Genomic DNA, 15,425 nt, shown 5'->3' with positions numbered 1-15,425 from the left:
GGGAGATCAGTCCCACCTCCAGAGGCAGCACAGAAAGGGGGGTGATACACCCCCCTTTCTGGGCTGGAGCAACCCTAGAGCTGGGCTCAGGGTTTCCACCCTCTTGGCTCCTGCAGGGGTAAGGCACCCACTTCTTCAGTGGGCCCCAAAATTGGCTGAGGCCCCAGGGCATTAATCCACCACTGGCTGGGGGGATCAGACTCATCTCCCCACTCCGGGAGCCTCCCCTGGCTGCAGGAAGCTCCGTGGCCCACCTCCAAAAGCAGCACAGAAGTGAGGGTGGCAACCCCACAACAGTTTGTGACCCCCCCAATTCTTTTTTGGTTCAGGCCCTCCAGAGTTACAACCCCCTGAAATTTCAGAGGTAAACAGCTGAAATTGTGAAATTGACCAATTTTAAAACCCTCGGGCTGTGAAATTGACCAAACTGGACCAGGAATTTGGTAGGGCCTTAAATATGAGGCAGTTTTTTATCTGTATTGATGTCAAGGCTCAGTGCTGCAGGGGAGTTTGGGGAAATCATTAAACGCCCGCGGCCGGTGTCACCAGCACTGCGTGTGCAACAGGAACGGCCCGACACCGACTTCCCCTGCCTTCGTCAGCCGCGTGGCCCGGGCTGGAAATCGCGCCGGAAGGATTTTCCTCGGGGGGTTGCGTCTGCCACAAAACTGACATTTGCCAACAACCGATGAGAATCTAGCCCTGGCCAGGCGAAATCCACCCGGAGAGCGACGTCGCAGACACACCGGCGGGAGCCAGCGCTGGTCAGGCCAGCATGCATCTGCTTATATGGGGCCCCTCACCCAGCACTGGCATGTGGCCTCTCTGGGGTGGGCACAAAGCTGGTTATATGGGGACCCCTCCCCTGGCACTGGGACATGGCTCCTCTGGGCTGGGGCAGGGGACTGGTCCTACAGGATCCCCTCCCCTGGTGCTGGGATGTGGCCCCTCTGGGGTGGGGCATTGGGGCTGGTTATATAGGGACCCCTCCCCCGGTGCTGGGACCTGGCACCTCTGGGGTGGGGCATAGGGGCTGGTTATATAGGGACCCCTCGCCTGGCCCTGACAGACAGCACCTCTGGGGTGGGATGCGGGGGCTGGTTATATGGGGACGCGTCCTCTGGCACTGTGATGGCCCCCCTCTGGGGTGGGGTGCGGGGGTTGGTTATTTGGGGACCCACTGCCCCCCAACCTGTCTTACTGGAAAACCTGGGAAGTTGGTGGGTGCAAAACCGCCCACTTCTAAAGGCCCCTCCCCCAGCCTAGCAGGAGGGACCAAATGAGTTCAGGGGACAACACGAGAAAACCAAGGCATGAGATGAAGGTCCTAGGTCAGAACGTGGGTACCGGACGGGGACACCGAGCGGAGAACCCTGGACAGCGCCCACTGCTCCCCAATGGTGTCGAGGGAGCCAGCGGACGCCGCCCAGTGGAAATCTGCCCGGATGCGCAAGACGAGGGAGGAACGGAAATAGGCCCCACAGTCGCAGAGCCCCCCTCGTCCAGCATCCTCCCGGTAGCGTAGATGGAGAGTTTGGCGGGAAGGTCTCGCAACTTTGTGGGGCCACAGATGGGGTGTGTGAAAAGGAACAGGTGCGGGGAAAAGTGCAGCCAGAACCTCAACACGAGGTTCTGGAGCAGCCAGAATAGGGGCATGCGCCAGGTTCTCCCTCACACAGCAAAAGGGGCCTCGGGTGTGAACCGCGCCAGGTACATGCCTGGCCACCTGCCCATGTAGGGGGCAATGAGCATTTAGCCATGGGGGGCCTGCAATACCAAATAGCCCCACTGGGGGCAGCATTTACAATAGGGTCCCCAACACTGGGGAATGGGAGGGGGGACTGGATCAGGGAGAGGGGAGGGGACACGCCCTCCTGGTTAGTTTTCTCCCAGCATCCTTTGCAAATAACAAAACTGACCAATTTTTCAGGGCTGGGACCTCATATTTTTATTTTATTTACAAAGTGGATTTTACAAAAGTTGTGAATTCCTGAGGAGGGAGGAACCGGGGGTCCCACCCCCGTGGAGAACACATTCAATGGCACACAGACATATTCACACATCCCAACCTCCTGCCCCTCCCTGATCCCCCCCAAGGTACGAGGACTTCTCTCCCCCACCCCCACTCCAGCCTGCACTTCCCCTCCCCACTGCAGCAAACCCCACTAATAGATACCCAGAGACAGAACGAAATAGCTGCCCCATCCCTATGGCACTGCCCCAAAGGGTGAGCACAGCTCAGGCCAGGGACGGGGTAGGACAATGGACCAGGGGCTCTGCCCCCTGCCAAGAACACTCAGGAACAGAGAGAGACAGAGACAGAAAGCTGCTTCAGCCCATGCTGGATGGTCCCAGCTGGGGGGCGGTGACTCCTGCCCATCTGCTCCCCCTCCACCCCCTGGGGCGGGAGGGGATTCCTAGGAGTATCGGGTCAGCTTGTCGTAGTTCTGGCCCATGTTTCTAAACAGAAACATCGATAACATCATGAGACAGAGCTGGGGGGAGAGAGAGAGAGACCGTTACTGGAGGGATCCCACTGCTGACACCAACCATCCCACCTCTCCCCTCAAGCTGGGGTGGGGGAAGAGAGTTACTGGAGGGATCCCACTGCTGACACCAACCATCTCACCTCTCCCCTCAAGCTGGGGTGGGGGAAGAGAGTTACTGAAGGGATCCCACTGCTAACACCAACCACCCTCTGACAAGCTGGTGTTGGGGAGGGAGAGTCCCACCAACGAGCTGGTGGGGGGCAGGACAGTTAATGGAGGGATCCCATTTTCCCCACCAACCATCCCCACAGAACTGGGAGGAGATGAGAGATCCCACTTCTCCCACCAAAGCATCCCAAGCACAGCCCACCCCCTCCACCCCAGTGGCTCCGTGTGAGTGGGGTCAGGGCACACTCCCCTGAAATCAATGCTGTGATGGGGGTGGGGGTCTGATAGCATGTGATGGGGGATGGGAAGAGGTTGGGGGTGATGGGGGTAGATCGGGGGCGGAGTCAGCGCCTGAGTCATTCAGGAGTCAATCCCCTCAATTCCACAGGTATGTTGATTACCTGAAATCCAGCTGTCCCCGCCCGCCCCACCCCCTCCCTGCAGCGCAGCGCCCCCTAGTGCCACCCTGGGGTTTTGGGGCCAGCCCTGCCCCAGGGGAGAGCGCCCCCACCCGGAATAACCACTGCTCCTAACTCCCTCATTCTTTCCACAGACACTTTATTATTAGGGGATCGCTGGGGGGGTGTCTCCTGTCTAGGGGCACCCCCACGGGGCTCTCAGGCGATGCGCTGCTGACCCCCCCAGCGATGGGCCAGGCCCCTGGGCTGGGGGCTGCCCGGGAGCCGCTGTGTCTCCTGCTCTGGCCCTTGGGGGGCGCCGAACGATTCCTCTCGGAGCAGGGAGCACACCATGGACATGGCGTGGATCTGGGGGGAGGAGACGGGGCTGAGTGGGGGGATCTGAGCTGCCCCCACCCCCAGGGGAAGTTACCTTGCCAGCACTCCTGATACATGGGGCTGGTGCAGCAGGAGGGAAAGGGTTAATGGGGTCAGTGCGGGGCAGAGACATGGCAGTGGGGCGGCACGGGGAGGGGACGCTCTGGGACACGCTCAGACACGTGTTAGCACCTGTGAACCACATGTGGGTGCGGTAACACAGGTGTGCAGGGACACAGGGAGGGACATGCATGGTCCACGCAACAACATGTGGAAACACGTGCACAAGACCCTCATGTGCATCGACACACACAGAAACATGCAAAAGCCACTCATATGCACTGACACATGAAAGCACATGCACAAACACCTCACACACACACACACACCCCAACACATGGAAATGTGCACAAGCCCCTCACACACACGCACCAACCCATGGAGGAAACACTTGCACAAGCCAGTCACACGCACTGACACACGCAGGAACACGTGCACAAGCCCTCACACACATGCACCAACACACATTCACAACCCCCAGCTGCAGAAACACGTGTGGGAACAGGCGCGCACTGACACACGTGAGAACACGGGGTGGGCAGGAACACAGGCCCCAAGACGCACACAGAATGACACACACATGTGCAAACATGCATGAGCCCCGCACTGCAGCCACACGTGCACACTGGCACCACCTGCTGGGGAAGGTCAGGATTTCCTGGGAGCCGCTGGTGAGTCTCCTGCACTCCAAGGTGACAGCCAGCGCCATGCACAGCAGCTGCACGAACTGGGTGTGTGGGGGGGAAACTGAGTCACAAGGGGGGGAGATCCCACATCCCCACCCCAGCACTCCCTGGTGCTGATGCCCCATCCCTGGGGGTGGCCCCTGCTCCCCAGCCCCCACCTTGCCCCTCCCATTACCTCCATCAGGGCGATGCCCAGGCAGACGCCCACGATGCTGATGATGTTATTGGCCAGCCAGCCCTGGACGCTGATCGCACAGCCCTGATTGGATGACAGCAGGGAGAGGGGGTGGAGTTAGAACACTGGCACCAGCTACAAAATCCTCTCCCACCACTGCCAGCTGTGAGCTTCCCCCACAGCAGTGCCTCCGGCCGTGGACTCCAGCGCTGCGAGCTTCCCTGCAGCAGTGCCCCAGACAGCACTCACCTGCCTGTAGACTGGCCACTCCCCATAAGCGATGCAGAACCCGGTGGCCGCCTGCATGCCTGAGGCCTCGGTGATGTTGGTGCCGCGCTCACCAGGGCTGGAGCTGTTGTGACAGGAGCAGGGGTAGAGTTTGCGGGAGGAATTGTCCACGACGGGGTTCTGGTGCCAGTCCAGGTACGAGTTCCAGCCGCAGCACTGGAGCTGCCGGGGGGGGACAGTGGGAGGACATGTATGAGCCAGGTGCCTCGTGCCAACCAGCAGAGGCACCGGGGGGGTAAGGGGGGGTGCACAGGGGTTTCCAGCAAGGAGGATAAAAATCTTTTTTTTTAATTAAAAAAAATCCAAATTTTTATGTAAATTGGATTTTTTGATAAAATGCTTTTTGAGGAAAAAACCTGTCTGCAGATGGTTTTACTTAGGATACATTATAGCGCAAAGATACCGCGTCATGGCCTAGGGGTTGTACATTCAAATTCTATAGCGAGAGACAATAGTCATGTCACGTTGTAACTGAGTTCTGACAGTTCATGGATTAGGGCCCCAATCGTACGGGGCTCCAGGGGCTTCTGTACCGATTACTGAGGTGAATCTTTCTAGCTACCCAGCGGGACTCAGTGCTCAGTCTAGACGATACCATCGGAGATGTTTTGTTTTGCAGTTCTCAGACTGTGGATTGGTGTCTCCAGGGGTAACATGCTTGTTAACAGCAAAAATGTTTTTAAATAAATAAATACTAGAGAGAGGTGAGAAATAACAGACCTCAACTCTCTGCCCCTCTGCAGATCCGTGTCCAGAGTCAATCCCTGACCTCTCTCTGAAAGTGCAAAGTTTCAAAAAGTTGACTGAATAGAAGATTGTTGGGGGCGGACTAGACTGGACAGGAGGAGTCTGGAGGTAAATGGGAGAAGCGAGGGACATACGCTTGGTTTGTTACAATATTCTGGGTTTGCTGTTGAAGAAAAAATCCGGAACACGTAACGTTGTTGTTTTAGTTAAATAAAACAACTGAAATGTCTGTCTGGTGATGTTCTCCTTCTAACACAGCCTGGCACGAAAATCCTCCAAATATTAATGATTAACCTGTTGAACTGGCGATAGTTTCACCTCCCAGAGACTTCACAAATATCTGCTTCAGTTACCTTTGGTGAATGAAAGCAGCAAAGAGTCCTGTGGCACCTTATAGACTAACAGACGTTTTGGAGCATGAGCTTTCGTGGGTGAATACCCACTTCCTCAGATGCATGTAGTGGAAATATCCAGGGGCAGGTATATGTATGTGTGCTAGCAAGCAAGCTAGAGATAACGAGGTCAGTTCAATCAGGGAGGATGAGGCCCTGTTCTAGCAGTTGAGGTGTGAAAACCAAGAGAGGAGAAACTGGTTCTGTAGTTGGCAAGCCATTCACAGTCTTTGTTCAATCCTGAGCTGATGGTGTCAAATTTGCAGATGAACTGAAGCTCAGCAGTTTCTCTTTGAAGTCTGGTCCTGAAGTTTTTTTGCTGCTGGATGGCCACCTTAAGGTCTGCTATAGTGTGACCAGGGAGGTTGAAGTGCTCTCCTACAGGTTTTTGTATATTGCCATTCCTAATGTCTGATTTGTGTCCATTTATCCTTTTCCGTAGAGACTGGCCAGTTTGGCCGATGTACATAGCAGAGGGGCACTGCTGGCATATGATGGCGTATATTACATTGGTGGATGTGCAGGTGAATGAACCGGTGATGGTGTGGCTGATCTGGTTAGGTCCTGTGATGGTGTCGCTGGTGTAGATATGTGGGCAGAGTTGGCATTGAGGTTTGTTGCATGGATTGGTTCCTGAGCTAGAGTTATTATGGTGCGGTGTGCAGTCACTGGTGAGAATATGTTTCAGGTTGGCAGGTTGTCTGTGGGCGAGGACTGGCCTGCCACCCAAGGCCTGTGAAAGTGTGGGATCATTGTCCTGGATGGGTTGTAGATCCCTGATGATGCGTTGGAGGGGTTTTAGCTGGGGGCTGTATGTGATGGCCAGTGGAGTCCTGTTGGTTTCTTTCTTGCGTTTGTCTTGCAGTAGGAGGCTTCTGGGTACACCTCCCTGGCCACACTATAGCAGACCTTAAGGTGGCCATCCTGCAGCAAAAAAACTTCAGGACCAGACTTCAAAGAGAAACTGCTGAGCTTCAGTTCATCTGCAAATTTGACACCATCAGCTCAGGATTGAACAAAGACTGTGAATGGCTTGCCAACTACAGAACCAGTTTCTCCTCTCTTGGTTTTCACACCTCAACTGCTAGAACAGGGCCTCATCCTCCCTGATTGAACTGACCTCGTTATCTCTAGCTTGCTTGCTAGCATATATATACCTGCCCCTGGATATTTCCACCACATGCATCTGAAGAAGTGGGTATTCACCCACGAAAGCTCATGCTCCAAAACGTCTGTTAGTCTATAAGGTGCCACAGGATTCTTTGCTGCTTTTACAGATCCAGACTAACACGGCTACCCCTCTGAGACTTTGGTGAGTGAACTAACCGAACAATCCTTCATTTTCTGCTATAGCTGTAAAACTCAGCAGAAAAGTTTTCAGAATTAATCCCTGTTTAAAAATCTCTAGTGTGCAGTTCTAAAACGAAGCCTACGTCTATCGCGGAGTTGTGAAGAATACGTATTAACAGCCAAGAATGCACTTTTATGTAGAAAACTGTGGTTAAATATAGTCTAACTAGTGATTTACATCCATCTGATTTAAATCAAATCCATTCTGGTTTCCAGGGACCCCCAGGGCCTGATGTCTACATAGCTGGGCACCAAGGGGCGGCCTGTGGGGTCTCTCCCCACAGCACGAGGTGGCCGCAGGGGCCAGACTTAAGCGGGAATAGTTGGTAACAATTTTGTGCGGCCTAGGTGTGCCTCAGTTTCCCCCCATACATGCACTGCCACCCTGCGGGGGAGAAAGGGTTAACAACACCCATAGCCTAAAGAAAACCCTGGAGTCATCAGTTTACCAATAAACCAATCCTGTGTTCTCCCTTCAGCCCCTGTTGTGTCTCCACAAACCCCCCTACCGAACCCGGCGTCAGTTCCACGGGGCCACCTTCTCCTGACTGACCGTGCTGGGGGCTCTGCCTGTCTCCAGCGCTCAGGACCCTGAGCTCCCACCATCACCTGGGTAAGCCTCCTGGAGCGGGGAGATCCCTGCCTCCCTCCCTCCGTTTTCTTTTCTACCTCGGGTATTAGCCTTTACCGCGGTAACGGCTCGGCTGGTTTCGGCTCCTTGTGCCGTTATCACTAACCCTGAGTACAGGGCGACCGGACAGCAAGTCTGAAAAATCGGGACGGGAATGGGAGCTGGAATAAGAAAAAGACTCGAACATCGGGCTGGTCCCTGTACAGTCGGGACGTCTGGTCACCCTAATTCAGTAAATAAGTTGGGTGGGGAAGCTGGTTGCTTCTCTCGCTGAACTTTACTCTTTGGGGTTTTCAGCTTCCCCCATTTACTCTGCAGCACTAGGGTGACCAGACGTCCTGATTTTATAGGGACAGTCCCGAGTTTTGGGTCTTTTTCTTATCTAGGCTCCTATTACCCCCCCCCAGCCCTGTCCCCATTTTTCACACTTGCTGTCTGGTCACCCTAGGAGCAACGCTGCTTCGCCCTAAGCTAAAGAGCCCTGCAGCGCCCCACATCCTCTGGGCAGGGCCGGTGCCAGGATGTGTCGCGCCCTAGGCAAACCTTCCACCTTGCGCCCTCCCCCCTTCCCTTCCCTTCAGCGCCCCCCCTCCGCGGCAGCTCCCCACCCCCACCCTCTGCCCTGAGGCACCCCCCCCCGCCCCCTCCGTCACTGCTTCACCTCTCCCGCCTCCCAGGCTTGCAGCGCCAATCAGCTTAGGCACCGCAAGCCCGGGAGGCGGGAGAAGCGAAGCAGCCACAGCGCATTCAGGGAGGGGGCAGGACAGGGGTGAGCTGGGGCAGGGAGGTCCCCTGCGTGCCACCCCCCCTTACTTGCTGCAGGCAGCTCTCCCTGCGCCCCCCTGCCCCAGCTCCCTCCGCTTAAATGCCAGCAGCGACTGGGGCGGCCGAAGATCCTGCTGCCACGGTCACTGCCAAAGAAAATGGCGCCCCCCAAATCCTAGTGCCCCAGGCGACTGGCTAGGTCGCCTAAACGGTTGCACCGGCCCTGCCTGTGGCGTTTGCTCAGCCAGTGGGTTACTGCCAGCACAGTTGTGACGGGAGAGTGGGGACGGGGGCCTGCTGCCCCTGGGACGGGCGAGGGGACGGGGGCCTGCTGCCCCTGGGATGGGCGCCTGCTGCCCCTGGGACGGGTGAGGGGACGGGGGCCTGCTGCCCCTGGGACGGGCGAGGGGATGGGGGCCTGCTGCCCCTGGGACGGGCGAGGGGATGGGGGCCTGCTGCCCCTGGGACGGGGGGCCTGCTGCGCCTGGGACGGGGGGCCTGCTGTGCCTGGGACATATGACGGTGGCCGCTTGGACGTGCTCCTTGACACGTGTGTGCGCGCACCGAGGTCCTGCAGGAGGGCTCCTTTGGGAGGGGCTTTGCAGCGGGAGGAGCAGAGCTCCATACGAAAACACACGTGACACAAGCAGCACACTGACAGTACAGACCCCCCCTCCCCCTAAGAGTAACCCTAATAAATAAGCGCACCCCAAAGTAGCGGGCAAAATGGTAACACCCCAGTGCCAGCCCGCGGGGGCCAGCCGGGCCACTGGCCGCCACGGAGAGAGACGGGGTCTCTGGTGCCAAGGGCCCATCTGGGAGGCCAGGAGCCGGCCCCTCAGCGTGTGGGTCCGTGGGGGCCGCCCTGCTAGCGTGGTCTGGCCGGAGGCTGGGGTCTCGTGGCCGGGTCAGTCCCAGACCAGGGCAGGAGGGACGAGGCTCTGCCAGGAGCCAGCCCCCAGCTCCTCCCTCCGGCCAGCGGAAAGTGATCCGATTGAGGTCCTGGCTAACGGCTCTGAGAGGAGCAATCGGGGGGAACGGTCAGTCGGGGGGTCCCACTTGGGAAAAGGGCCGCGGCCCCTCCTAGGGGGAGCCCAGCGACGCCGCGGCCCCTCCTAGGGGGAGCCCAGCGACGCCGCGGCCCCTCCTAGGGGGAGCCCAGCGACGCCGGGTTGGCTCGTGAGCCAGGCTTCACTGCCAGGAGCCGGGCAGAACTCGGGCCGGCGGCCGGGCCCTGGAGGTCTCACCTGCCCCTGGATGAAGTCCCAGCTCTGGTACTTCTCGCTGGGGGGTCCTGCCAGCGGATAGGTCCGGATGGCGTCCTCCACGAACAGCCCCACCTTGCCACTCAGCTGGGAGGGAGAGAGGAGAGGTGACTTTCCCCCAGCCACGGCCCCAGCGCCGCGAGCTTCCCCCCGGCAGTGCCCCCGGCCGAGCCTCCCCCGGCGCCGCGAGCTTCCCCCCGGCAGTGCCCCCGGCCGAGCCTCCCCCAGCGCCGCGAGCTTCCCCCCGGCAGTGCCCCCGGCCGAGCCTCACCGGGCGCCGCGAGCTTCCCCCCGGCAGTGCCCCCGGCCGAGCCTCACCCAGCGCCGCGAGCGTCCCCCCGGAAGTGCCCCCAGCGCCGCGAGCTTCCCCCCGGCAGTGCCCCCGGCCGAGCCTCCCCCGGCGCCGCGAGCTTCCCCCCGGCAGTGCCCCCGGCTGAGCCTCCCCCAGCGCCGCGAGCTTCCCCCCGGCAGTGCCCCCGGCCGAGCCTCCCCCGGCGCCGCGAGCTTCCCCCCGGCAGTGCCCCCGGCCGAGCCTCCCCCGGCGCCGCGAGCCTCCCCCCGGCAGTGCCCCCGGCCGAGCCTCCCCCCGGCAGTGCCCCCGGCCGAGCCTCCCCTGGCGCTGCAAGCTTTCCCCCCGGCCGAGCCTCCCCCGGTGCCGCGAGCTTCCCCCCGGCAGTGCCCCCGGCCGAGCCTCCCCCGGCACTGTGAGCTTCCCCCGGCAGTGCCCCCAGCTAAGCCTCCCCCGGTGCTGTGAGCTTCTCCCCAGCAGTGCCCCCGGCTAAGCCTCCCCTGGCGCTGTGAGCTTCCCCCCAGCAGTGCCCCCAGCTAAGCCTCCCCTGGCGCTGTGAGCTTCCCCCCAGCAGTGCCCCCGGCTAAGCCTCCCTCGGCGCTGTGAGCTTCCCCCCAGCAGTGCCCCCGGCTAAGCCTCCCCCAGCGCTGTGAGCTTCCCCCAGCAGTGCCCCCAGCATGCCCCACTCACCGTGACACGCTGCGTGTACAGCAGGACTCCAATGGTGATCTGGGCAGCGAAGAGGAGAAAGAGGAAACCGAAATACTGGGGGTGGAGGGGGAGAAAGGGGGTCAGTGAATCTTCTTGGCCTGAGGGCCCCCCCTGCTCCCCCTCCCACCTCGCCACCCACAGACAGACCAACAGACACTGACACTCCAGAACTGATGGGGGTCACCCCCAGCTCTGCCCCCCCACTGGACACACACCTGCCCCCCCCGGGAGATCAACATCCCCCACCCTCCCAGGGCCCCTCCCACCAAACAGCTGCAGCACTTCTGCTTTTCTCCTTTTCCTTTTGCACTTTTCCTCCCTGCAGCAGCCTGGGCCGGGCACCACCCGCAGGGCGGGGGGCAGAGCCTGGCAGGATTTAGCTGCTGGGGGGGGTCACATGGTGCCAGCTGAGATGGGAAATTGCACCAGGCCCTGAGCTCATGAGAGGGAGAAACTTCCCACATCAACCCCCCAGTGACCCCAGGCTCCCAGCCCCCTGCTCTAACACCAGACCCCACTCCCCTCCCAGAGCCTGGAGAACCCAGGAGTCCGGGCTCTCCCATGTACTTACAAATCCCAGCATACACTTGATCTCCTTGAGGGAACCCAGGCATCCGAGGAAACCCATCAGCATGGTGATGATGCCAACTCCCGACAGGATGTAGGACCAGACCTTCAGGGCGTACAGGGAGGACCCTGGAAGGGGCACGGGCAGAGCTCAGAGCAGGGCTGGGCTGGCGAGGGGCTGCGGGTCGGGAGTGAGGGGCACCGCGGGGGGCTGTCGGCCGCGTTTGAGGGGCACTGCTGGGTGGGTGGGGGGCCCTTACCCAGGATGGCGGCGAAGCTTTGCTGGTCGATTAGGATCCAGAGGCCGAAGCTGAGGATGATGCCACCCAGGACCTGTGGGGGAGGGGGGAAGAGGGGATTACACTGGAGTGGGGGGGGGGTTCACCCTGGCACAGCCCCCCCCAGCGTGGGGCATGAAGGCTAATGGGCTAGTTGGTGGTTGCAGCAAGCCACAGACGTCTCCCCCCAACGGCGCCAGCTGCAGCCGCCCCCCCCCCCTTAGTGCCAGTCCCCTCTAGGAAGGGGCAGGTGAGAACAACCCCCCACCAGCGCCAAGCCCCCCCCCCACTCCCATCCACCCATCAGCCCCCCCATACTCACGAAGAAGAGGAGGTTGAAGAGGAAGAGGAAATATTTGGTGACGCTCAGACACCCGTGGGGAGACATGGCTGACCTGTGGGGGAGGGGGCAGGAGGGGGGTTAATGCTCAGTTGGAGGGACCCCAGCCCCCCTCAGACATGGACCCCAATGTACCTTGGGGCAGAGACAGCTGCTGCCTGCCCAGCCCCACGGAAACCCCAGGATTCTGGGGGTGATGTCACAATGTGGGGGATGGGACACAGGGCCTTCCCCCTAGGCAGCCCCCGGGGCCCTGGGCCCAGCCAGCTGGGGGGGGCGGGGTGGGAACTGCTGAGTCGCCGTCGCTGGTTCAGGCTGATAAGGCAACTTCCTCCTCCCCCCTCCCCGTCTCTGTCCCCACATCCTGTCGCTCCCCACACAGGAAACCACCCGGGCCCGTGTGCTCCTAAATCCCCTGGGCTGCTGCACCGGTGCCCCTCACTCCCGACTCGCAGCCCCCCGACCGCCCAGCCCTCCCCCTCCCAGCTCTGCCGGGGCCCCTCACTCCCGACTCGCAGCCCCCTCGACCGCCCAGCCCTGCCCCCTCCCAGCTCTGCCGGGGCCCCTCACTCCCGACTCGCAGCCCCCTCGACCGCCCAGCCCTGCCCCCTCCCAGCTCTGCCGGGGCCCCTCACTCCCGACTCGCAGCCCCCCAATCGCCCAGCCCTGCCCCCTCCCAGCTCTGCCGGGGCCCCTCACTCCCGACTCGCAGCCCCCCGACCGCCCAGCCCTCCCCCTCCCAGCTCTGCCGGGGCCCCTCACTCCCGACCCGCAGCCCCCCAATCGCCCAGCCCTGCCCCCTCCCAGCTCTGCCGGGGCCCCTCACTCCCGACTCGCAGCCCCCCAATCGCCCAGCCCTGCCCCCTCCCAGCTCTGCCGGGGCCCCTCACACCCGACTCGACTCGCAGCCCCCTGCTCGCCCAGCCCTGCCCCCTCCCAGCTCTGCCGGGGCCCCCACTTCCGACCCACAGCCCCCCAACCGCCCAGCCCTCCCCCTCCCAGCTCTGCCGGGGCCCCTCACTCCCGACCCGCAGCCCCCCAACCGCCCAGCCCTCCCCCTCCCAGCTCTGCCGGGGCCCCTCACTCCCGACTCGCAGCCCCCCAATCGCCCAGCCCTGCCCCCTCCCAGCTCTGCCGGGGCCCCTCACTCCCGACTCGCAGCCCCCCGCTAGCCCAGCCCTGCCCCCTCCCAGCTCTGCCGGGGCCCCTCACTCCCGACTCGCAGCCCCCCGACCGCCCAGCCCTCCCCCTCCCAGCTCTGCCGGGGCCCCTCACTCCCGACTCGCAGCCCCCCGACCGCCCAGCCCTGCCCCCTCCCAGCTCTGCCGGGGCCCCTCACTCCCGACTCGCAGCCCCCCAATCGCCCAGCCCTGCCCCCTCCCAGCTCTGCCGGGGCCCCTCACTCCCGACTCGCAGCCCCCCGACCGCCCAGCCCTGCCCCCTCCCAGCTCTGCCGGGGCCCCCACTCCCGACCCACAGCCACCCGCTCGCCCAGCCCTGCCCCCTCCCAGCTCTGCCGGGGCCCCCACTCCCGACCCACAGCCACCCGCTCGCCCAGCCCTGCCCCCTCCCAGCTCTGCCGGGGCCCCTCACTCCCGACTCGCAGCCCCCTGACCGCCCAGCCCTGCCCCCTCCCAGGTCTGCCTGGGCCCCTCAGTCCCGACCCGCAGCCCCCCGCTAGCCCAGCCCTGCTGGTGCCCCTCCCAGCGCCCCTCACTCCCGACTCGCAGCCCCCTGATCGCCCAGCCCTGCCGGTGCCCCTCCCAGCCCTGCCGGTGCCCCTCACCTCAGACCCACAGCCCCCCGATCGCCCAGCCCTGCCCCCCCAGCTCTGTCAGTGCCCCTCACTCCCGACCCGCAGCCCCCCGATCGCCAAGTCCTGCCCTCTCCCAGTTCTGCCGGGCCCCTCACTCCCGACCCACAGCCCCCCAGTCGCCCAGCCCTGGCCCCTCCCAGGTCTGCCGGGGCCCCTCACTCCCGACCCACAGCCCCCCATTCGCCCAGCCCCGCTCCGAGCCCTGCCAGTGCCCCTCACTCCCAACCTGCAGATCGCCCAGCCCTGCCCCCACCCCTGCCCCGCCGGTGCCCCTCACTCCTGACCCGCAGCCCCCTGATAGCCTGGCCCTGCCCCCCCCAGCTCTGCCAGTGCCCCTCACTCCCGACCTGCAGCCCCTCGATCGCCCAGCCCTGCTCCCAACCCTGGCGGTGCCCCTCACTCCCGACTCGCAGACCCCCAATCGCCCAGCCCTGCTCCCAACCCTGGCGGTGCCCCTCACTCCCGACCCGCAGCCCCTCGATCGCCCAGCCCTGCTCCCAACCCTGGCGGTGCCCCTCACTCCCGACCCACAGCCCCTTGATCGCCCAGCCCTGCTCCCAACCCTGGCGGTGCCCCTCACTCCCGACCCGCAGACCCCCAATCGCCCAGCCCTGCTCCCAACCCTGGCGGTGCCCCTCACTCCCGACCCGCAGCCCCCCCAATCGCCCAGCCCTGCTCCCAACCCTGGCGGTGCCCCTCACTCCCGACCCGCAGACCCCCAATCGCCCAGCCCTGCTCCCAACCCTGGCGGTGCCCCTCACTCCCGACCCGCAGACCCCCAATCGCCCAGCCCTGCTCCCAACCCTGGCGGTGCCCCTCACTCCCGACCCGCAGCCCCCCAATCGCCCAGCCCTGCCCCCCCAGCTCTACCGGGGCCCCTCACCCCCCGGTGCTCCCAGGAACGGGCTGGTTCTGGTTTCTCGTCTATCTGGACCCTGCCCAGCCCTGCAGCACCAGGCGGACCCAGGCGTCCGGGCGTGGTGGTGGGGGGAGGAGGAGGACTCCAGGGCGCAGGCTTCATGGCTCACTGTCCCCCCCACCTCAGGTAGCAGCGACACCTTTACCTGGGGCCAGATGGGGGCGAGCTAGTGCCGGGGCTCCCCCCAAACTCCCCATGGCCAGGGGTCCCCCAAACCCCCCTGACATGGGCCAGGGCCGCCCCCCCCCAGTCTGCTGGAATCCTGCAGCCTCTGCCCCCCCGTCTCCCCAGCTGCGGTTTGGGGTGAGGGGAAGGCGATGGCTTTGCTCACTTGGCCGGCCCCCCCCCCAGCACACTGGGCCCCCCGCTCTTCGCATGCCCCCCAGGGCCCCTCCCTCGTGCCCTCGCCCCAGCGCCCCCCCCCAGTTCTCCATCCCTGCCTGATCACTTGCCCCATATTTACACTTCTGCCCCCCACCCCCACCTGCCCCCCAGGGGCCCCTCCCCAACCCACTTGCAGCCCCCAACTCCATCTTCTCGCCCCCCCAGCCCGTCCCCTCACCCCCCACGTGTGGGGGGTCACTCACCGAGATGGGGGGGCTGGGGGGCCCTGGAGTGTCGGGATCGAGCCCCCCAGGAGGAGCAGTGTAGGGGGGGGCAAAGGCTCGGCCTCTCTCTGCTCCCCTCAGCAAAGTTTCAAAACTTGGACTCGT

General features: G+C 62.8%; 1 protein-coding gene across 4 annotated transcripts; it reads right to left on the bottom strand.

Moving 5' to 3' along the window:
• Positions 1-1,919: 1,919 nt before the first annotated feature.
• CD37 (CD37 molecule) lies at positions 1,920-14,829 on the bottom strand. 4 transcript variants are annotated; one of them, XM_050927733.1, is made up of 9 exons: positions 14,677-14,829; positions 11,960-12,032; positions 11,364-11,488; positions 10,772-10,846; positions 9,775-9,879; positions 4,604-4,804; positions 4,355-4,438; positions 4,129-4,220; positions 1,920-2,495 (listed from the first exon to the last, which is right to left on the bottom strand). In XM_050927733.1, the coding sequence occupies exons 1-9, from the start codon at positions 14,812-14,814 to the stop codon at positions 2,483-2,485; spliced, it is 906 nt and encodes a 301-aa protein (XP_050783690.1). In that variant the 5' UTR covers positions 14,815-14,829; the 3' UTR covers positions 1,920-2,482. The 4 variants fall into 4 exon arrangements, with proteins under 4 accessions (XP_050783690.1, XP_050783694.1, XP_050783691.1 ...); XM_050927737.1 differs by lacking the exons at positions 4,129-4,220; positions 14,677-14,829 and adding exons at positions 11,620-11,692; positions 12,113-12,280; XM_050927734.1 differs by lacking the exon at positions 4,129-4,220.
• Positions 14,830-15,425: the final 596 nt, after the last annotated feature.

Source organism: Gopherus flavomarginatus, chromosome 18 (genome assembly GCF_025201925.1).
Source record: "Gopherus flavomarginatus isolate rGopFla2 chromosome 18, rGopFla2.mat.asm, whole genome shotgun sequence".
Classification (NCBI taxonomy): domain Eukaryota; kingdom Metazoa; phylum Chordata; order Testudines; family Testudinidae; genus Gopherus; species Gopherus flavomarginatus.
This window is presented reverse-complemented; position numbering and strand designations above follow the sequence as displayed.

What these genes read in the sequence shown, in the direction of transcription:
- CD37 (XM_050927733.1), bottom strand. Translation starts at nt 14,814, where the DNA reads ATGAAGCCTGCGCCCTGGAGTCCTCCTCCTCCCCCCACCACCACGCCC. An exon ending in TCTTCAACCTCCTCTTCTTC is followed by an intron (nt 11,489 to 11,959) that starts GTGAGTATGGGG and finishes TGCCCCTTCCAG; the next exon opens with GGTCCTCCCTGTACGCCCTG. An exon ending in GGGACTTCATCCAGGGGCAG is followed by an intron (nt 4,805 to 9,774) that starts GTGAGACCTCCA and finishes CCCCCCCGGCAG; the next exon opens with CTCCAGTGCTGCGGCTGGAA.